This window comes from Peromyscus eremicus, chromosome 1 (assembly GCF_949786415.1).
Source record: "Peromyscus eremicus chromosome 1, PerEre_H2_v1, whole genome shotgun sequence".
In the NCBI taxonomy this organism is placed as follows: domain Eukaryota; kingdom Metazoa; phylum Chordata; class Mammalia; order Rodentia; family Cricetidae; genus Peromyscus; species Peromyscus eremicus.
Genome location: NC_081416.1, coordinates 162,604,282 through 162,626,489, shown reverse-complemented (window position 1 = coordinate 162,626,489; position 22,208 = coordinate 162,604,282). Strand labels below are relative to the sequence as shown.

Sequence of the window (22,208 nt, the reverse complement as noted above, 5' to 3'; positions counted from 1 at the left end):
AAAGTTATGTTTTATTTTATTTCTGAGTGGTGTGTGTGAATGCATGCATGCAGGTGCATGTGAATGTTGACACTGGATATCTCCACCTTATTTTTTGAGACAGTGTCTCTCACTGTCTAGAGATAAAAGGACTGGCTGGCCGAGTGAGGCCCCTGTAGATCCTTTGTCTCAATCTCTTCAGCAATTGTGGTGGTTGCATCGTGAGACATCCCCCTCCCCCAGCAAGACCACCACAGAGCCGATATCTGATGCAAAACACACAGGGGTTTATCGATAACAAGCAAGCCTGGGCTTGGTCCGTGTCTAACATCTGACACAGCGGGTGGAGGAGGATGGCCCTGAGCTCTCAGGGTGAGGGGTTTTTAAAGGGAAAAACCAAAGCAGGGTGGTACAAGCCTTGGCATCATATGATTGGGTAAGGGTGTGTAACCTTTGTATTTACTGGTTGGGGGTTACAGCTATCATTTGGGGGCAGGCCTGGACAAGTCCCAGGCTTTGTCCTTGAGCTGCCATAGAGGCTGGCTGGCCTAGCACATTTACATTGACCCATGCACATAGCTCTAAGTTGGTGAGGGGTCCCAGACAGTAAACAACTGGCTGAACCTTGAGCAGTCAGAGTACGTGCAGAAAGGGAGCTACTGCAAGGACTATGTCTTTTGTTCACGGCCCTCCCAGAAACTGCTTGCTCAAGGCTCAGGAAACTGAGATTGAGGCCTGATGTCTGAGAGAAGACTGACAGCCTGTCATGGCGTCTGCTCGGTCCTTTCACAATAAGATTGCAAACACATGCAAAGCCAGGTGCTGATTTCATTCTGGTCTTGGGGATCCAAACTCAGATTCTCGTGCGTACATAACCAGCACTTTCCCATTGAACCATCTGTGAGGATTATGTCCTTAATTACTTCACCAGCCTGCGACGGAATCCCAGCCTAAAAAGCGGGCGTGCCCTCTTTTTCCGCACTTTCTCCTTCCGTACTCTCTGTCTCTCTGTCTCTCTCTCTGTCTCTCTCTGTCTCTGTCTCTCTCTCTCCCTCCCAATAAAGCTCTAGAAAGGTAACCACGGCTCGTGATTCTTCCGTCACCGATACATCCAGGGCTCTCTTTCGTCGGCATGGCCGCCATGGGCGGCAGCCAGTCACGAGCGCCACCACTTAACCAACACCATCCCCAAAGCCCTCCCCTGACCTTTTTTTTTTTTTTTTTTTTTTTTTTTTTTTTTTTTTTTTAAAGATTTATTTATTACATATACAGCATATATGACTGAAGGCCAGAAGAGGGCACCAGATCTCATTACAGATGGTTGTGAGCCACCATGTGGTTGCTGGGAATTGAACTCAGGACCTTTGGAAGAGCAGTCAGTGCTCTTAACCTCTGAGCCATCTCTCCAGCCCCCTCCCCTGACCTTTTTAAGACAGGGGCTCACTATGTAACCTTGACTAGCTTGGAACTGGCTATACAGACCAGGATGACCTCGAACTCACAGAGATCTTTCTGCCTCAGCCTCCCAAGTGCTGAGATTAAAGATATGCACCACCATGCCGGGCCCTTTAAATTTTTAGATTGAATGGTGATTTGGGTAGTTTGAAGAGAGGAAAAGCTGATGAAACTCCATGGGGATGGAAGGCCAGATTCCCTTGGCATTCCTTAAATTAGACACAGGTCCAGAAAACGACAGGTCTGGACTTAAGCCTGATGGAGGCCTGAGAAAGGAGGGCTGGGTCTGGATTCTGGGTCTGAGGGAGGAGGCTGGGGTCTGTGCTGTGTGTCGCCATGTGCAGAATGTCGTAGCTGCAGCATTTCTGGCTGACTGGCTGAGAGCCATCAGTGGAGACTCTGAAAAGGAGCGATGGGAAGAACCCAAATGATGTTTGTGGGGAAGAAATTCCAGGAAGGATGGGTGGGAGGGTCGGGCCCTCGGCTGTACTGCATCCCTTTGTCAGCAGACTCTCAGGTGTCACTGCCCAGAGAAGGAAGGCAGATTGCCTAGGTGGGGCTCTGCTCTGAGTCACAAAGCACCCCTCCCTTCCAGAGCACCCCTAACCTTTTGGGAGAAGCCTGCTCATCACCATCTTCCTCTGTGACCTGAAATACAGGCCCTTCCCATCCCTTCACCTTGGTGACATAGGTATTTACCCTCCATCTTTTCTTCCCTCCCTCCCTCCATCTCTAGCTGCCATTTTTCATGTAAGGAGAACAGAAACCCAAGAATAGAGAAAAGCATTCCACTCACCAGGGCCAGGCTACAATGTCCTTAAAAATAAAAAATATTAAAGATACTTCATTTACACTTTTATTCAGTTTTGTGTGCGTGTATGTGTGCAGGTACACATGTGCCATAGCACATCTGGAGGTCAGAGGAAAACATGAAGGAGTCAGTTATTTCCTTCCATATTGTAGGCCCTCGAGATGGAACTCAAGTCCCGTCAGGCTTGGCGGCAAGCACCTTCACCCACTGAGCCATCTTGCTGGTCCAGTTATAATTTCTTAGCCGACTCTTCCTCATGGGCCTCCTCCCTCCACCATCGATGCTTCCAGGTTCCCGCCATCATTCTCCAGGCTACAAGTGCACACATGAACATCACTTGAATTTTATTCTGCATATGTTTCATTTGACACGCCCAGCTCACATCAGTTGTTACACTTCGTATCCCCATTAAATATCACACAATAACAGTCACTCTTGCATAAGGCCGAGCAGTACAGCTTAGGCATTATTTTCCATGAGTTCATGATATTCCAAAAGAAAGCAATCTACTATTTAAATATTCAAAACTTTAGAACACATTAACAGTTTCCATTCTTTTTCTCCTTACAATAAACAACATAAAAGATCCAAACTTGGTTCTATTTTTTGTTTTAGAATGCTCTAGCATTGGAGGGCCTGAGTCAAAGGCAACGGATGAAGGTCTCGAAGTTACCAGCTACTTTCCAATAGAGGACGTAGGAATTCCTAGATCCTGCACTTGAAAGTGTTGGACTTCTGGCATCTTCCACAGCCATGGGGTTTTGTAGTCTTTTGACTTAATTTGCTTTTAGGTCTCTGGGGTTCTGATTGGTTTATAAACGTGGCATAGTGTTGAGGCTTTGCTATGCCTCGGAGGAAAAGTGAAGCCAGACAGGACTTTACAGTGTTCCCACAAGTGTCCGTGCTCTATAAGCATGTCCTTGGAGGCTCCCAGCTTGACTCCTGGTCCATTAGCGAAAGGTTTTCATGGTGGTCTCCAACCACCGGTGGTACTTGCAGACTTGAGTGTAGACACCTGGGTCATTGGGCTGGCCACAAGGGTAGGTTCCCCAGGATACCAGACCTTGAAGGGTGCCTTTGCACACCAACGGCCCCCCTGAGTCACCCTATGGGAAACAGAGAAGGTTAGTTTTGGCTTCAGAGGACCCCCAGGTCACTCTCACATACCCTCTCGTTCAGTCTTTGACAAACTGAATCATCTTCACCCCTGACTAATGAGCATGGACTCTGGGAGCCAATGGGAGAGCGGGAATTCATACTAACACGGTGATAACCTGAGTTCCATTAAAGCCTCTTGGCAGGAAAGGGTGGGACTTCCGGATTCAAGTACAGTTTCCTTACTGATAAAGTCTATTTACTAAAGCTGGTGAGAAGAGGCATCGTCTCTAAGGGTTGGACATGTATCCCCTTGGGCTGCCAGGTAGTTGGCCCTGGCCTGGGGGGAGGGGAGAAGGAGGAGGATAAAGGAGAGAGGATGAGGAGAAGGAGGAGGAGGACAAACGAGAGGAGGAGGAGAAGGAGGAGGAGGATAAAGGAGAGAGGATGAGGAGAAGGAGGAGGATAAAGGAGAGAGGATGAGGAGAAGGAGGAGGAGGACAAACGAGAGGAGGAGGAGGGAGGGAGGGAGGAAGAAGAAAGCAGAGAGAGGAGACAAGAAGATGAGAGAGTAAGAAGGGGGAAGAGAGAGAAAGGAGGGGAGACAAGGAGAGAAGACGGGGCAATTGAGAGAGCAGAAGAGGGGAGAGGAGAGGGAGACAGAGACAGACGCCAGGCCAGGCCGGAGACAGCGGAGAGAGAAAGGAATAAAAGAAAGTTAGGATTAAAAAGAAAGAGGCAGAAAAATGTTGTCCAAAGACAGGCGAACTGAGAAGAGACCGGGAGAAGAGGCACAGATCTGTTCTTGCCCCACGATCAGGTCAATGGTCAAGCATGTGGATCAAGCAGAAAAGGTCAGAGGTCATCACAAAAAATGAGTTAAAAGTCCAGTGGAGACTAGGCACCAGCACTTCAGATCAGGAGTTCAAATCCTGCCTCAGCTACACAGTGAGTTCAAGACCAGACAGGATATAAGATTGTCTCAAGAACAGAACAGGGTGCTGGAGAGATGACTCAGTAGTTAAGGGCACTGACTGCCCTTGCAGAGGACCCAGGTTCAGATCCCAGCACCCACGTGGTAGCTCACAACCACCTGGAACTGCAGTCCCAGGGGGTCTGACACCCTACTTCTGGCCTCTTTGGGCACCAGGCACATGTGCAGTATACTTACATACAGGCAGGCAAGACATTCATTCATACACATAAAAAAATTCAAAATAAATCTTAGAGACAAAATTCAACAAGGAATGTTCAGCCTAGAGTATTGTTCACCCTGGCAAACTCTGCCCTTGGGAAGCTGAGGCAGGTATATTGCTTTGAATTTGAGATTAGCCTTGGATACATAGTTCCAAGTTAGCTTCGGTTACATCATTTCAGGCTAATCTGGGCTATAGAGTGAGTTCCAGACCAGCCTGGGCCACAGAGGAAGACTGTCTCAAAAGTGCAAAAATAAAATAATGTCAGTCACTGAGTTCTGAAGCTTCTGCAGAGTTTGGGCTGGAAGCAGGAAGCTTTCTTACATCCCTGCATCTCCTCTCCATGTTTCTCAGCTCCACTAAACTACTGGCTTGTGTCTAGTTCATTCCATGCATGAACTGCAGTTGTTGACCAGCAGAAAGGGAGAGAGCTAAGGAGGTGGGACCTGGGGCACGGCCAGGACGGCCTGGGACAAGGGGCTCCATGCTGCTGTGGACAGACAGGAGCTGGGGGCCAGGGCAGTGGGGGCTCACATTGCAGGTGTTGGTCTTAGAGTCAGGAATGCCAGCGCACAGCATGGTTTTCCCCAGCAGGTCCTTGTACACCTTCTTGCAGTCCTTGGAGGAGATGAGCTTCACGTCCGAGCACATAAGGTTCGAAGGGAAGGTCACTGTGGGGAGGAGGGTGTTGGCTAGTGCTATAGAAGGGACTGGGTAGGGGGAAGCTGAGGGGCTGGATCAGGATCAGGGATCAAAGGGAAGAGGACAGGGATCTGGATTCCTGGGATTGAGGGAGGAGGGCTGGGCTGGATTCCCACCCCCAGGCAGTCTCACCATCTGGGCTGGTTGTGGTGCCCCATCCAGAGACGGTGCAAGATGTCCCTGGGGGTTCACAGTGTGATGTAATGTTGACTTTCTGCACTTTGGATGACATCTTGGCTGGCTTATCCATCCTCACAAGCATGATGTCATTGACATGGGTCCTTGTGGAGTAGCCAGGGTGTCTGAATGACCTTGTAGCCTTGATCTTCTGGGCACTCTGATCTCCTATCTTATCACTGCCCAGATGCACAGTGTACTGACTGGGAGAAGGAGGTGACACACTCAGAGAGAGAGAGGGGGAGAGGGAGGAGGTGGGGGGGACCCAGAGAGCACAGACACATCATGCCAGGCCTTGCAGCACCTACCCCATTTTGCAGTGGGCTGCAGTGAGCACCCAGCGTTCACTGACCAGCACTCCTCCACAGTGGAGCTGATCGCCTCTGAGCAGGGCCACCTGCCATGGGTGGGAGCCTTTTTCACACGGGTAACCATCTATAATTCTGTCGCCATTTCTCTCACCCTGGTCTGGACAGAGACACAGACACACATGGGCGTCCAGCATCAGAGGGAGACAGACACACAGCAAGCAGCAGTCAGAGACGATTCTATAAGGCTCAGGAGTAAAGACAGACGACAAGACGGAGAGGATCATGTCGAGGAGGTGACAGCGGGTTAGGGACAGACCTGGGACCGCTCAGAAAACCCCCACTACCATGTCATCCACAGATAGCCACAGACTCTGGAGTCTGCAGAGGCCCCATGGAGCCTGTCTGATTGAAACAACAGAGGGTCTCACTGACTGGGTCGGCCCTCCTGTCAGAGGTGGTGCGGGGGAGCCATCTGGGTGAGGGGATTCAGTCTCAGGGTGTTGGGGACACTGGGCAAGCTCTCACCTCCTTGTCCAGCAGTTTCCAGGGCTAAGGCCAGCAGAACAGTTAGCAGGGGAGGGAGCCAGACTCCCACCATGGTGTCTGTGGCTCAGGGGCTGCCAGACGAGAAAGTTAAATGTTGCCAGAGCTACAAACGTTGAGAGATGAGGCACTAAGATACAGGCCTACCCCTCCTCCCTTGGACCCAGGAGCCCAGGCCCCAGACTGCCTCTCTCTGGGATTCAGAAATCTAGACAGGGCCCTCTTCCCGCAGACCTTGGGGTTCCTCTCTCAGACCCTAGAGTCCAATCCCAGCCCTCCTCCCTTAGATCCAGGGGTCCAGACCCCAGCCTTCTTCCCTCAGATGACTCTGGGATTCAGACTCAAGCCCTCCTCTTTCGGACCCTTTCCCTGGGCAGCACCTAACCTCCTCTCCTTCCATCCTATGGGTGGATCCCTGTGCCCTTTGCCCCTCAGAGCCTCCTGTCCAGGCCTCTGGAGAGCCCCAGTCTCCAGGACGGTTTGTGCACATCCCCCGTTGAAAGTCCCTCTCACCTGGGAGAGTTTCACTTGCTTAGGCTCCGTCCTGGGTCAGGAGCCCAGTGCCTTCAGCGTTCTGTAGGGCAGGTCCTTTTATACCACCCCTGCCCCCGCACCGCCTCCAGCACCCCGGGGCACGGGTGGAGCTGTCTCGGAGTGCCTTCCCTCCGCTCTGAGTTTAGGGTTATCTGAAATCCCTGAGGCAGCCCTAGCAGTAAGTAGATACCACAGATCTCTCCCTCCACCCTCTTTACTGCAGCCGGGCAGGGCGGCTCCCATACAGCCACCCCCGCACACTCTGGCTCCACCATGTTAAGGGGTCGCTCCCTGGAGCAGAATTCAAGCACATGCAGAGGTGCATTCCGTTTGGAGCTTTGCAAAAATCATTTTCTAGCTCTGACTTTTTCTCAGGGTAGCCCAGCCCCCACACCATGATTGTGACCAATGTGTTAGAACTCCTGCCAGCTGGATCCAGTCCTGTCTTGGAGGCTGAACTCACTCCCAGCCCAAACAAACATAAAATTTAAAAGAAGATTCCACACGCAACACCAGCAGGATGCTTATGGATGTTAGTCTAGTCTCTGTCCTTGTGTTGATTTAAAAATAATTTAAATTACATTATTTATTGTCTGTGTGCATGCATGCCATGGTTTGCATGTGGAGGTCAGAGGACAACTTTGGGGGTTGTCTCCTTCCATCATGTGGCGCCTGGTGGCAAGCGTCTTTTCTCACTGAGCCGTCTCAACAGTGATCATACTGATCTTTAATCATATTATACATCGGTATCTCCACACAGTATGTTTTATAACAAAAATGTAAATATCAAACATTATTTAGCAGAATCTCCACCCTGACCCCCCACCCCAACTGTTTTCCTTATCTTAATTCTTTTTTCAAAAGATTCTACCCTTCCTTTCTTTGGTGGGGAGAATATTGGGGATTAAACCTAGGACCTTGCACATAGTAGGCAGGGGCTCTACCACTGAGCTACATCCCAGTCATTCACTGGGGGATTCTAGGCAGGGGCTCTACCACTGAGCCACAACCCCAGTCATTCACTGGGGGATTCTAGGCAGGTGCTCTACCACTGAGCCACACCCCAGCCCCTCACTGGGGGATTCTAGGCAGGGGCTCTACCACTGAGCCACACCCCAGCCCCTCACTGGGGGATTCTAGGCAGGGGCTCTACCACTGAGCTACACCCCAGTCATTCACTGGGGGATTCTAGGCAGGGGCTCTACCACTGAGCCACAACCCCAGTCATTCACTGGGGGATTCTAGGCAGGTGCTCTACCACTGAGCCACACCCCAGCCCCTCACTGGGGGATTCTAGGCAGGGGCTCTACCACTGAGTCTCACCCGAGCCCCTCATTGGTGGATTCTTATGTTCAAAAAGAGACAATGGAAGGCAGATGTGGTGCCACATGCTTGTCATTTCAGCACTCACGCAGTGGTGGTGAGAAGACTGGAAGTTCAAGGTTGTTTTTGGTTATGAAAGTGGGCTCAAAGGACTGCACTAGATAGATACTGTCTTACAAAAATAAAAAGGGTGTCCCCCTTTTGGGTGCCAGATCTATAACAACCTTATTAGGATCATGTAGAGAGGTGGCGATGGGCCAGATCAACACACTGTGGATGAACTGAGGTGATCTTCTGGGTTTCCAATATGATTTCTGAGTCAGCGAACACATCAGCAATGGCATGTCTTCCTCTTCTGACTGTTCCAAGCATCCTTCTGGGTTACAGGTATTCAGTCTTGACAACCACATTCATCCTTCCTAATACCTTGTTGTTGATTACAAGGCCATCTCAAATATGACCCTCAACATGAAGCCAAATCCAGTTCTAGACTCTTTCCCCTCCTCCCTCCTTTTCCAGAAGTGGGCTGTCACTATAGCCCATGCTTGTCTTGCACTTGTGATTCTCCTGTCTGTCTTCCAAGTATTGGGATGTCAGGTCTGTGTTGGCATGCCTCTCTGGAGCCCTACATCAAACTACAGGAGTCAATAAATCCAAGGCTTTTTTTTTTTTTTTTTTTTTTTTTTGGTCCTTGCTTTCTTCACAGTCCTCAGTATGTGCACGGGTACACCACCTACATACCCATGTGCATGCAGATAAACAGATGTGAAGTAGCAAAATATGTAAGGTCGTATCAGTCACTTTTCTGTTCTTGTGACAAAACACCACAACCGAAGTGACTTATAAAAGTAAGAGTTTATTTTGGCTTATGGTTCCAGAGAGTTGCATCCATAATGACCAGTAGCAGCCAGGGCAACTGGAGCAGGAAGCTGAGAGCCATGCCCTAGCCACTCACTGAGGGAGTCTAGGCAAAAGCTCTACCACTGAGCCACATCCAGACCCTTATGAGGGATTCTAGGCAGGTGCTCTACTGTTGAACTACATTTTGAGACTATGTCTCGCTCTGCTTCTCCAGACTGAACTTGAACTTAGGCTATAGCTGAATGTCGGATCCTCCTGCCATGGCCTGTTTCCCTGGTGGCTGGGATGACAGCCTGCTCCCCTGAACATGACTTCTCAACACAGTTTTGATCCTTCCTTTCAAACCAATGGTAAGATAATTTCTGCCATGTCGTCCTGACACAAAGACCATGATGACTTTATTCAAACTAAGTTACTAAGGCTCAGGACACTTACTCCCATCCAGTCCCAAGTCAGACTCCAGAATGCAGACCCCATCATGGGACTCTGGCCTCGGGGCATGTTAGCTTTCCCAACTTGGACTCCCAAATGAAGCATCCGTGGAGCCATGGAAACACTGCATAAACCAGGTGTGGTGGTTCATGACTGTAATCCCAGCAACTGGGGAGGCTGGAAGCAGGAGGACCGAGAGTTCAAGGTCAATTGTGGCTGCTTGGGTAGTTTGAGTCTAGCTGGGCTACATGTTGCAAAGGGGTCGGGGGAGTGAGGAAGAAACCTCTGGTTTTTGAAAGGCTTGTCTGTTTTGAAATCCCTAGACTGTCACACTGTCACAGTCTTCATTAGTAAGGCTGGATTTATGACTAATCCCGGTCCCTGGGAGCAGCTCAACGTGTGTGTGGTGTTCACTGTTGTTTTCTTTAGCAGCCAGCTCACATCAGCTGGAGGTACTTAAATAAATAATATTTTGCAAGCCATCTGGCACCCACAAAGCCACCTCCCTCACACTCAGTCCTGCTGAGCCATTCTGCCTCAGGGTGTGACAGAGAAGAACGTGGCCTCACAGGTCAATCAAACCTGTTGCTTACCCTGTGACTTCAGGCGAGTGACCTCACTCTTCTGAGTCTCACAGTGCCCTTCTCTAAAGTGGGAGAGCAAAGCATACTGGAGGATTACCTAAAGGTATGCATGAGAAATGTGGGTACAGAGAGGGTGCTAAGCCCAGCACGCAATGAAAGAAGAGGGTTCCATTTCTTGGCAACCTACAGGTCATGTGTGAGATCTCGACCTTGTAGACCTTGTAGCTGATTTTTTAAAAGATTTTATCTATGTGTATGTGTGTATATCTGTGTGGGGGTAGGTGCACATGAGTGCAGTAGCTGTGGAGGCTGGAAGAGGGAGTCAGGTCGCCTGTAGCTGGAGTTCCAGGTGGTTTTGAGACACCTGACCTGGTTGCTGGATACTGAACCCTGGTCCCCTGGAAGAGCAGCAAGTGCTCTTAACCAGTGACGTGCCTCTCTAGACCACTTGTTCATTCTTATATGGAGTGGATCGAGGCTTGTCGCCCTCATTTCACAGATAAGAAAATAAATAGCTGCATACCTAAGGAGAAAGAAATGTCAGGGTCTGGGAGCTGGGAAGATAGCTCAGTTGGGAGCATGAAGACCAGAACCCAGGGCTGGGGAGGTAGACACAGATGGATCCCTGGGGTGTGCTTGCTGGCCTGCCTAGCCGACTTAGCAAGTCCCAGGCCAGTGACAGATCCTGACGGTGGACTGTGCCTGCAGAAGGATAGCTGAAGTTGAGCTCTGACCTACAGAGGGGAGGGGAGGAGATAGGGGGAGGAAGGGAGAGAGGGAGGGAGGGAGGGAGAAAGAGAGAGAGAGAAAGAGAGAGAAAGAGAGAGAACAGAGAACTGCTGGTCCTATTAAGATACGCATCCTTACAAATGCCTTTAATCCCAGCACTCTGGAGGCAGAGGCAGGAGGAACTCTGAGTTCAAGGCCAGTCTGGTCTACAGAGAGAGTTCCAGGAGAGCTAGAGCTACATAGAGAAACCCTGTCTGGAAAAACAAAACAAAAAGATATGCATCCTGTGTCCTTTGGAGTTAATCTCAGTACTCATCACTAAGTCCCACCCAGACACTCAGCAGCATGCCCCTCCTTGTCCTCACCTCTCTTCCCCAACCTCTGCTGGTGACTCCTCTAACAGCTCACAGTCACAACTGAGAGGCGGTCACCCTTCCACCTGGGCACTGCCTGAACATATCATGCACACATCGACTCCAACAACCCCTGGCTCAGCCCATGGCTTCTGATGCCTGTGGCTTCTGACCACCTGATTCTCATTTGATTTCTTTCATTTTAGAATGGAGATGCCTCCTCTTCCCCTATATCTGGTGAAAGCATTCATCAGAGTCCTCCAATCCCATCCTCATACTGGGATAGATAAGGACTCAAGCCAAGTCAACAGTAGTGATGGATCCCGGGGCAAAGTTCTCCTTCAAGCTGGACCAGAGTTGGAATATAATTGTGCAAGGTTCCTGATACACCCACACACCTTGTGTAGAATAGTCCTCAAACAACCCAACCTGTTTCATACCACATGACACCAAACAGCCACTGGCTGGTTAGGATTTGTCTCTTGAACAAAGCACAGTGAAATTATTAGCCATTCAGTAATCTACGATGTGACCGAAGGAGAAAGATGAGAAGGACCGATGATTCTTTTTATTTAAAACAAAACCCAAAACCCAAACCCCAAACAAACAAAACCCCCCAAAACAAAATTCATGAAGTCTTGGGGTTGGATAGTCATTAAGAACAGTTAATGCTCTTCAACAGGACCTGAGTTCAAATCCCAGCACCTCCATGGCAGCTCACCAGAACCATCTTTAACTCCAGTTCCAGAGGATCTGGTGCCCCCTTTTGGCCTCCTTAGGCATCAGGCATGCATGTGGTGCACAGACATATATGCAGGCCAACACTCAGACATATTAAGAGACAGACAGACACAGAGAGAAACACACACACACACACACACACACACACACACACACACACACACACACAGAATTTGCTGCTTTTGTGGAGGATGCAGGTTCTGTTTTCAGAAACTACGTGATGTTTGGGGGGTTTTGTTTGTACAACCATCTGTGTACCTCAAGCGCCAGGAAATCTGGTTTCCTCTTCTAGCCTCCTCAGACGGCTGTATACATGTGTCACATATACACATAGAAACATATGCATAAATAAAAATAAAATAAATATTTAAAATGATGAATATTATTTATTTTTAATTCCTGAGTTCTTGGCTAGATTTACAGTTCTAGGCACACACTTCCTCCTATGGAGCAGGCCTTAAATGCAATCATAAAGCCATTAGTTACCCCCATAACATTCATGTCAGTACTATTGTACCCATAGGTACTCAGAGAATAACCTTAAGGTATAATGTTAAAAATATTATATTGAGAGGCTGGAGAGTGTAGCTGCAATTTTTCTCTGGTCCCACCCAGCTCCATGGTCCCATGTTCCTCAGGTCTCAGCCGGCCCCACAGTCCCTCAGCCGCTTATACAAAAATCAGTCAGAGGCTTAATACTAATTACCAATTGCATGGCCTATGGGCAGGCTTCTTGCTAACTAGCTTTTATAACTTATCCCATTTCTATTAATCCGTAAGTTGCCATGTGGCAGTGGCATTACTGGCCTGCTGGCATCTTGCTGCTCCTTCCACAGTGGCTGGCATCTCTCTTCTCTCCTTATACCGGCTTAGATTTCCTGCCTGCCACTAAGATGCCTTGCAATAGGCCAATGCAGCTTTATTTATCAACCAATCAGAGCAACACATATTCACAGCACACAGAAAGACATCCCACAGCAGGAGAGCTAGCTGAGTGGGTAAGAGCAGTGCACTGCTCTCTCAAAGAACCCAAATTTGGTTCCCAGCACCCACATGGAAGCTCACAACCATCCTTAGCTCCAGTTCCAGGGATCCAATGCCCTCTTTCTGGCCACTATGGCCACTGTATACATGTGATACATATATGCAGGCAAAATACCCATACATATAAAAATAAAAGATATTTTAAAATTATATTAAAATGTCATATTAAACCTGAAATTTATAGCCAGGTATAGTGGCATCTCATCATTTAGGAAGTGGAAGCAGAAAAATCAGGAGTTCAAGCCATTCTTGGTTACATACCGCGCTCAAAACTGAGACCAATCTAGGCTTTGCGAGACCCTCTCAACGAATGAATGAACAAAAAAACATAGCCAGTCCTGGTGTTGAGGACCTAATATTTCAGGTGTGGAGGGGCTGAAGCAGCAGGATTGTACATTTAAGGCCTGCAGTGGCCACAGAGTTTAAGGTTCCAGTCAGTCTGGACAACCTAGTGAGGATTGTCTAGAAGTACAAAGTGGGGTTGACAAGATGGCTCAGCAGCTAGAAGTGTTCGACACACAAGCCTGACCACCTGAATTTGATTCCTAGAACCTATGTAAAGGGGGAAGGAGAGAAACAACTTCATGAAGTGGTCCTCTGGCCTCCACATGTATGCTGCACACACACATATCATGCAGACAATGATAAATAAGTTTTTTAAACATTAAAAAGGGCTGTGAATGTATCTCAGCAGTGGGGCTACCTAAAATCCCGCAGTGAGGGCCTAGGGCAGTGTGACTCAGTGGCAGAGCTTCTGTTTAGACTCCCCAGTGAAGGGCTGGAGACATAATTTCAAGGTAAAGTACTTGCATAACTTGGGAAAAGCCTGAAGCTCAGTCCCTAGCATCAACTTTTAAAGCATAAAAAACATAATAGAGAATCTAAGTGTGGTGGTATTCTCCATTATTGCAGCACTCAGGAGGCTGAGGCCAGCCTGTCCTGTATAATGAAACCCTATGTCACAAGGAAGTGGGAAAGGAAAAAATAAAACACCTTTTTCTTTCATAGACCAGAACCCTGGATATTTGAAAATTCTTATAAATTTTTGATCCTTTGAAGCCACTCTCCCAATAACCAAAGTTGTTTCCTCCTCCTCCTCCTCCTCCTCCTCCTCCTCCTCCTCCTCCTCCTCCTCCTCCTCCTCCTCTTTTTCCTCCTCCTTTTTAAGGCAAGGTCTCATATGCCCAGGCTGGCTCTGAATTACTATGTTGTTGAGGCTGGCCTTAGACTCTCTATCCTCCGGCCTCAACCTCCTGAGTGCTTGGATGACAGACACACACTACCATGCCCAAATCCCTCAAGGTCGTGTATAGTCACTCAGGCAGTGTGATGAGCACAGAAGCCACAGGGACCTCGTCCCTCGCCACCAAGTCTGTTAGCAAGGTGTAGCCCTTTCCCCTCCTCGATCCCTCCTCCCTGAACACAGGCCAAAATACAGTCGAGGAGTCAGTCAAAGGTGATGTTTATTGACACCTCCATCACCAGGATCAGTCCCTGTTGTTCATGATCTTCGTGATCCAGTCAGTGTAGCGGCAGATGTTGGTGTAGACACCAGGTTTATCAGGTTTCCCACAGGGGTCTGAGCCCCAGGATGTGATGCCCTGGAGCATTCCGTTGCACACCAGAGGACCTCCTGAGTCACCCTGAACAAGGGCAGAGTTGTATTTGCCTTAGAATGCCCACATCTCTTTCCCTTCTGCACCCAGTATTTCAAATTTTGGATTACATTTTATTATCTAGTGTGGCACATGGAGACCAGAGGTCAGCTTGCAGGAGTCAGTTCTCTCCTTCTACTGGGAGGGTTCTGAGGATCAAATGCAAGTTGTTGGGCTTGAGTATCAAGTGCCTTTATCTGCTGAACTGTCTTGCGTTGAACCCCTCAACATTTAATTTTTGAGATACAGTCTCCTGTAGCTCAGGTGCCTCAAATCCCCTGTGCAGCTGAGATTGACCCTGAATTTCTGATTCTCCTGCCTCCACCTCCCAAGTACTGGAATGGCAGGCATGCATCACTGCACCCAGTTTCTGCAGTGCTGGGGTGGAACCCAGGGTTTTGTGTGTGGTAGGCAAACACTCTCCCAAGAGCCACATTTCTTGGCCCTATAACTAATTCTTCAGCATGGTGGAATGGTTGGTATCTTATAGCAATTGGGAATAAGATGTGGTGATCCAGAGGGAGAAAGTGGAGTTTCCAATGCAGAGAAGCATTCTAAGGATGATGGTCAAATTCTTGACCAATGAGGGAAAAGAGTCAAGTGTCCAAAGTCTAATTTATCGAGAATACACCAGGCTTTCAGCAAAGGGGACTCAGCTAAAATCTCTAGTTGGGGAGCACAGAAGAAAGAGCAGGGTCCTCACAGAGATAGAGGAAAAAATATCTCCCTCAGGCACAGACCCAATCCCTAAGGGCCATGGTGGGAATCTTTGTGGAACTGATCGTGGTCTCTAAGACAGGCTGGACTTTCAGTGATGGGAACAACAGCATCCTTGGCCAACGAAGAAGAAAGATCTGCCTTTGGGGTCTAATCACTAGTGATGGGGGTGGAGCTTCCATGAAAGGGTCAAAGCCAGTTGACAGGAAAGAGAACATTATATCATGGGAAACAAATCCCATGAAGGCAGGATGGGGCTTGGAAGTCTCTAATCCCACTCCCACTCCCTGGCCAACTGGAAAGGCAATGTTGGTCCCCAAGGATGCAATGACAGAATCTTGGGAACCCAGTGGCAGGAGCCACACCAGTGCAGAGACCCACTATTGAGAGAGAAGCATTGCTTAAGCCTTAGTTTCGGATTGTCCTCCATACCCTGCCACCTCTTTCTAGCTTAGTGTGTAGACAAAGACTAACAAGAAAAGGACGGTGACCAGCAAGGCTCCTGAGCCCTCCATCCCCGCTGTGTGGCCTTCTGGGAGTAGCTAGCTTTCTCTGAACTCTGCCAGGATCGCACAGCTTCTCTATGTACTAACTCTTTTGGGTCCTCCCCATCCACACCAAACTGGACGGTCACTCACCTGGCAAGTGTCAGCCCCGTTGCTGCTGCCGGCACAGACCATGCCTTCGTTGACCTTCCCCGGGTAGGCTCTCTCACACTTGTTCTGGGAAAAGATTTCCACTTGTGCACAGTTGAGAGTGTCTGGAAAGTTCTCTGAGGAGGAGGAGGTAGAAAAAGACAGAACCTTTCCGCTCCATCCCATCTGTACTAGATCTCCCACAGGGCCCACAATATCACACACCAGGGCCTCTCTCTATCTAGACAGGAGTCTTACCTTTCTTGCTTTTAGTTGTCTTTAAATCTAGGAGCAGGTGATGGAGGGGGACAGGGCTGGTCCTCCCGCAACCTTCTTGTCACTAGGCCACTAGATCCTTAATTTCATCTATATTCTACTACTCTTCCCAAACATCGTCTCCTCCTAGAAGCCCTTCTTGACCACTCTAAGTACACCTGTCTGTCCACACTTGTGGTTGTGTATGGGGGAGGGGGCAAAGAGAGGGAGAGGGAGAAGAAAAGGGAGAGAGCGAGAGCGCAAGCTGAATTCAAGCCCTCATACATGCTAGGCAGGCACTGTATCACTGAGCTACATTCCAATCCTCTTTCCTTAATTTTGTTTCTTTTGAGGGCAGTCTCCTGTAGCCAAGGTTGGCTCCCAACTCTCTGTGTAGTTGAGTGATCTTGAACTCCTGATCCTCCAGCCTTCACCATCCAAGTATTGGGGTGACAAGTATGCATGTCACATCACATTTTTTATTTTATTTTTTTATTTATTTTTATTTTATGACTCTCATTAAACTGCTTAGATTGACATTGACCTTGAAATCCTCCTGCCTCAGCCGTCTGAGTACCTGGCAGGATAGTTCTATGCTACCTCTAGGGATTTTCCATCCTTTCACTCTTCACAACTTTCCACCATAGCACTTGCCTCTGATACTTGGTTACATGTGTTTGTTTATTGTCTATCCCCCAACTAGGATGAGCTCCAGAAGAAAAGAGACTTCATAGTTTGCTCATGACTTATGGTTGTGCAGGGGTTGACCTCAGTATCTTGGGCATCCTGGGTGTTTAATATATGTTAATGACTGACAGTGGATATGTAGAGCCCCTGCTTAGAATCCCCCAGTGAGGAGCTGGGGGTGTGGCTCAGTAGTAGAGCACCTGCCTAGAATCCCCCAGTGAGGGGCTGGAACATGGCTCAGTGGTAGAGCATCTGCCTAGAACCCCCCAGTGAGGGGCTGGGGGGTGTGACTCAGTGGTAGAGCATCTGCCTAACAAGTGCAAGGCCCTCAGTTCAATCTCTAATATTGACAAGAAATTTAATGACTGAAATTACAATTAACTTGCTAATAATCCCTTTTAAGGAGAAGACAGGGAAAAGATCTAGAGTCTCTCTGCTCACAATCTTATGTAACCCTCACAAAAGCTCTCTGAAGAGATCAGGATGCATTCATTCATTTTATCACTCAGTCATCCATGCAGGAAAGTTTACCAAGCATTTCCAGGGTCCCAGGGAACTTCCAAGCACCAAGGACACGCTATCAGAGAACAGACAGGGCCGGGAGTGGTGGCAGACACCTTTAATAACTGTTGGCTGTTTGAAACCTGGGGCCTATGGAGGGTCGCTTGGCTCGGCCTGGGAGGAGGGGACTGGACCTGCCTGGACTGAGTCTACCAGGTTGATCTCAGTCCACGGGGGAGGCTTTGCCCTGGAGGAGATGGGAATTGGGGGCGGGGTGGGGGGAAGGTGAGGAGGGGCAGAGGGGGGAGAACAAGGGAATCCGTGGCTGATATGTAGAACTGAATTGTATTGCAAAAAAAAAACAAACAAACAAACAAACAAACAAAAACCCAAAAACTGAACTTGGGAGGCAGAGGCAGGTGAATCCCTGGGAGTTCAAGGCCACCTTGTCTACATAGTTCCAGGACAGCAAGAGCTACAAAATAGAGTGACCCTATTTTAAAACAAAACAAAACAAAACAGATTGGGGTCTGGAGAGATGCTCAGTGGTTAGGAGCACCCACATGGTGGTTTTAAACCATCTATAACTCCAGTTCCAGGACTTCTCTGGCCTCTGCACGCACTGCATGCGTGGGGTTCACAGGCATCCAAGGCAAACACTCATACACGTAAAATAAAAACAAAACAAAACAAAACAAAAACCCAGATGAGTCTGGGAAAGACAGCTCACAGAGTCAAGCCTCAAGCTTGACAACCTGACTTTCCTCAGAACATCAACCTGTTGTTGTTGAGAACTCCCACAGGTTGTCCCCTACTTTCACCTGTACATTGTGGAACACACATGCACATGCACAATAAATAAAACGTAACAAAACTAAAGAAAACAGAACCCTCAGAGAGCTTACTGACAATTGAATGTTGACTCCCTAGACATACTGGGAAAAGGAGGCTGGGGATGGGAAGTGTCCCCCGCCACGCGCGGTGATAGAAAAATCCACGCGATTCCTCAGCATATATTTCCAAGCCACACTGTCTTGTAGAAGTCAGATGTAGGGACCTGATTGAGGTCCCCATTCTCTCTCTGAGCTGAGCCCCATTTGTTCCCATTGTGAAGTTATAAGCTGAGGAACATTCTAGATATGCCAAAGTCCCAAAGAGACTGGTGTTCGACTCATGAATAAGAAGGGAGTTTGGACCCTATTGGATCACGGAGGCTGGGTGATGATGAAGGGTAATGGGAATGGGAAACAGGAAACAGGAACAGAAAAGAAGAACAGGGTCAGGTTGGAGCTTACGCCTGAGTCTGCTAGAAAGTTTATATAAAGCTCTATACATTGGAAGTGTGTACAACATGAAAGAAACATTTTTTTCTTTTTCTCTCTTTGAATTCTACTTAACATTAACAATCTGTTTAATCCCTTTCCCATTATCTAGCATTCAAGATTTCTATTGTGGGCCCCAGGTTAATGAGAGAGAGAAGAGAGAGAGAGAGAGAGAGAGAGAGAGAGAGAGAGAGAGAGAGAGAGAGAGAGAGAGAGAGAGGGAGAGGGAGAGAGAGAGAGAGTTTGTGTGTGTTTGTGTGTTGAGCAGTTAACCAATGGTGTTGATCCTCCAGATGGATTCTACCTTGTGTTTTGAGCCATCAATTATCAATTCAGCCTGGCCAGAGAGTTCCCGGGATCCATCTATCTAGGCCCGCAGTGCTGTGATCACATGAGCACACCATGGTCTGGGGAGGTGGCTCAGCAGGGGAAGGTGCTTGCTGTCAAACCTCACAACCTGAGTTCTGCCCCTACCCATAGAGTGGAAGGAAATGAGTGATTCCTACCGCCTGCCCTCTGACCTTGGCATGTGTGCTGGGGCGTGCATACATGTGCACATGCTCATAGCCAAACACATAAACAAATAAATATAATTAAAAAAACCAAACAGTACCTACACCTCACCACATATTTGTATTGAGACAGGGTCTCTCACTGAGCTAGATCTTACCCTTTAGGCTATACTGTTTGCTAACGAACCCTGGGGTCCACCTAGCTCCACCTCCCAGCACTAGTGCATGGTGCCACACTTGGCTTTAATGTGGGTGCTGGGAATCTGAACTCAGGTTCTCACCCTTGCTCAGCAAATAATTTACTTACCATCTTTCCCACCCACCCCCACCCCCGCCCCAGTATTCTCTCCCCTTCTTCATAAAACTTGATGTTGTGGTCACCTCTTTCGTTATCTACTCTTAGGGTGTGTGTAGGTCAAGGTGTGTTTAGAAATAAGATCTGCAGTGGGGTCCGATGGGCTGTCTGCCTTCTCTTCACCCTCTCTATAAGTACCCAGCTTATTACCTCGAGGACTGGTGACAGTGCCCCAGCCTGATATGGTGCACTTCTGGCCAACTCTGGGACAGTGATTGGTCAGGTTGATGGCCTTTACTTTGTCCCCGAGGTCTGCTGAATGGCTCATTCGAATGAGCATTACGTCGTGACTGTGGTCCTCTGGGTTGCTACTGTTGTAGCAAGGATGCTGGATAGACTGAGCCACCTGGATCTCCTGTTCTGGCTCATCTCTACTCTGCAGGCTGTGATCTCCCAGGCGCACTGAGTACTTCCTGCACAGAGGGGTTGGTGGGTGGAGGTTGGAACCCAGGCAGGAGTTGGAGGTAGATAGGCATTCTCCTCAACCCTCCTCCTTCAGAACCCAATCCTCTTCTATCAAGCCCAGGAGTCCAGCCTGTCTGACTCAGATACAGTGGTCCTCCCTACCCCTCCCTAGCCCTCCTCCCTCAGACCCAGGGTGCTAACTTCTCCTCCTCAAACAGAGCCCTTACCCTCTTCCCTTGAGTCCCACCCATCTGTGCCCAGCCCTCCACTCACTGTTTTTTGCAGTGGGCTGCAGTGAGGACCCAGTTGTCTCCTACCAGGACACCCCCGCAGACCAGTCTCGGGCCCTGGAACAAGGCTGTCTGCCAAGGCTGGGAGTGGGGTTCACACTCCTGACCCTCCAGGACCTTGGATCCCTGAGCTCTGGTGAGTCCTGCATCAGGAGGGAGAAGGGTGGGTCGCCACCCTCCAGGGCAGAGCCAGGGCCAGGAAAGCCACTGCGGGTTCAAATGGACACACAGGCCAGTTCCTCGGCATGTCATCTCCTATGACTTCAACAGATGAGGTCCTGGCATCCATCAGAACACGGCCACATGGCCACACATGTAAACTCATTGAGACCTAAGAATCATCAACACAGCCCCCACCATGCTTCCACATACATCTAGATGGGTCTTTATATGCCCACACTCAAATTTCATTCCTTGTCTGGCAGGCAACAAGAGTCCCTTCTGCAGCCACGCACCTACAGGAAAACTCAACCCACTACCACCATATGTTGCTACCTCTGACCACTTCTGAGAAAGCTCCTCGGTCCTCAAGACCACCACATGCACCCTATGTCAGCAGAAGCTCACTCAGAGTCCGGTAACTCCCACCCTACTGAAGGCCCTAGGTGATAGCACCTAATCCACCTCACCTGCCCACGCTCCCATCAGCAGAAACAGAAGGATCCACGTCTGGGTTGCACAGGGTGGGGGGCGTCCCATGGTGGCCTCTGAGGAAGAGGGTGGAGCTGAGAGGACGTCCGAGGGAGGAGCCTGAGATCTTGTTTTGGGAACTAGGAGAAGGAGGTGTTTCCGGAGGATGGAGTTGGAGGTCTGAGGAAGCTGGGGCAGGGCTCTAGATCCCAGAATTTCGCCTGTGGGACAGCTTGTTGGCAGGGATCCCGACACTCTAAAGGAAGGATCTGGGGCTCACTCGTGGGATGGGGGAGAAAGATCTGAGGCTGTGACTCCAACCTTTTGGGGCGGAGGGAGGTAGAAGACCCGCTTGAAGATCCTGAAGGAAAGGATGTGTGGCTTGGGGATTCTGGGCTCAGGGGAGGGGGGGATCCCTGTGCCTGAGATCCGTGTCTAGGGACCTCTGCGCCTCACCTTCCAGAATGCAGGGGGAGGGGTCACTCGGACTCGGTGGAAGTGGCCCCCGGACTTCCTTCAGTGTGTTGGGTACACGATTTTTCAGCCTTTTAACTAGGAAGCCCTGCCCATGGCTCCGCCTCCTGCCCGCACCTGGCCGCGGTGCGGCTGAGCCCGCAAGCGCGCGAGGAGGGGCGGGGGCTGAGTGACTTTAGGAGGAGGGGCTGGAGTCTCGGAAGCCGAGGTGAGGACTGGAGGGGCTATGCACCGACCCCCGGGCTAGAACGGAGAGAGCTGGGTCAGGGGGAGGGAAGCAGCTGGAATCTGGTCTCTTGGATCTGAGGGAGGAGGCTAGGATCTGGATCCCTGAGTCTGAGGGAGGAGGGCTGGGTCTGCACCTTTGGGTCGAAGGGAAGAGGGCTGGTATTTGGATATCTGGGTCTGAGAGAGGTGAACTGCAGCTTGGACCCGAGTGTGAAGGAGGAAGGTGGAGCCTGAATTCCCGAGTCCGAGGGAAGCGAGCTGGGATTTGAACACCTCGTCTGAACCCTTGGATCTGAGGAAGGAGGGCTAAGGTGTGGACCCCTGAGTTTTAGGGTGGAGGCTGAATCTGAAGGAGGAGGCCTGGGGTGTTCTCCAGGGTCAGAGGGAGCAGGGGACTGTCTTCTGTCGGAGCCGTGCTTTGTGGAAGGTAGGGAAGGCGTGTGTTCTGCTTGGGGACTTTTGAGGGTGGATCAGCAGCCGGCCCGGGGCATCTGGGTAGGCAGGTTCGGGTGGCGCTGTGACCTGATTTCCCCTCCCCCCTGGGGCGGCGGGACCAGCCTTGGCTGAAGTCCCAATGTGCTGCAATAGGCTTGTTGTTACGGTTAGCACAAAGGTTCGGCTGGTGTTGGTTCCCTCATTTGCCCTTTCTTTCCCACCTGTGAGCACCCTTCA

The 22,208-nt window shown here is 49.6% G+C and overlaps 2 protein-coding genes across 2 annotated transcripts; both read right to left on the bottom strand.

Moving 5' to 3' along the window:
- Window positions 1–2,359: 2,359 nt before the first annotated feature.
- Window positions 2,360–6,933, bottom strand: Klk7 (kallikrein related peptidase 7). Its single transcript, XM_059253416.1, has 6 exons — window positions 6,783–6,933; window positions 6,252–6,343; window positions 5,724–5,883; window positions 5,371–5,618; window positions 5,071–5,207; window positions 2,360–3,351 (listed from the first exon to the last, which is right to left on the bottom strand). The coding sequence occupies exons 2-6, from the start codon at window positions 6,322–6,324 to the stop codon at window positions 3,196–3,198; spliced, it is 774 nt and encodes a 257-aa protein (XP_059109399.1). The 5' UTR covers window positions 6,325–6,343; window positions 6,783–6,933; the 3' UTR covers window positions 2,360–3,195.
- A 7,424-nt stretch (window positions 6,934–14,357) lies between these two features.
- On the bottom strand, window positions 14,358–20,903 carry Klk8 (kallikrein related peptidase 8). The gene is made up of 5 exons (XM_059253417.1): window positions 20,834–20,903; window positions 20,188–20,347; window positions 19,660–19,922; window positions 15,881–16,014; window positions 14,358–14,513 (listed from the first exon to the last, which is right to left on the bottom strand). The coding sequence occupies exons 1-5, from the start codon at window positions 20,901–20,903 to the stop codon at window positions 14,358–14,360; spliced, it is 783 nt and encodes a 260-aa protein (XP_059109400.1).
- Between the last annotated feature and the right edge of the window lie 1,305 nt (window positions 20,904–22,208).

What these genes read in the sequence shown, in the direction of transcription:
- Klk8 (XM_059253417.1), bottom strand. Translation starts at nt 20,903, where the DNA reads ATGGGACGCCCCCCACCCTGTGCAACCCAGACGTGGATCCTTCTGTTT. An exon ending in GCTGATGGGAGCGTGGGCAG is followed by an intron (nt 20,348 to 20,833) that starts GTGAGGTGGATT and finishes CTCCTGATGCAG; the next exon opens with GACTCACCAGAGCTCAGGGA. An exon ending in ACGGGGCTGACACTTGCCAG is followed by an intron (nt 14,514 to 15,880) that starts GTGAGTGACCGT and finishes GCCCTTGTTCAG; the next exon opens with GGTGACTCAGGAGGTCCTCT.
- Klk7 (XM_059253416.1), bottom strand. Translation starts at nt 6,324, where the DNA reads ATGGTGGGAGTCTGGCTCCCTCCCCTGCTAACTGTTCTGCTGGCCTTA. An exon ending in CACCACAACCAGCCCAGATG is followed by an intron (nt 5,208 to 5,370) that starts GTGAGACTGCCT and finishes TCCTCCCCACAG; the next exon opens with TGACCTTCCCTTCGAACCTT. An exon ending in CTAAGACCAACACCTGCAAT is followed by an intron (nt 3,352 to 5,070) that starts GTGAGCCCCCAC and finishes TGTTTCCCATAG; the next exon opens with GGTGACTCAGGGGGGCCGTT.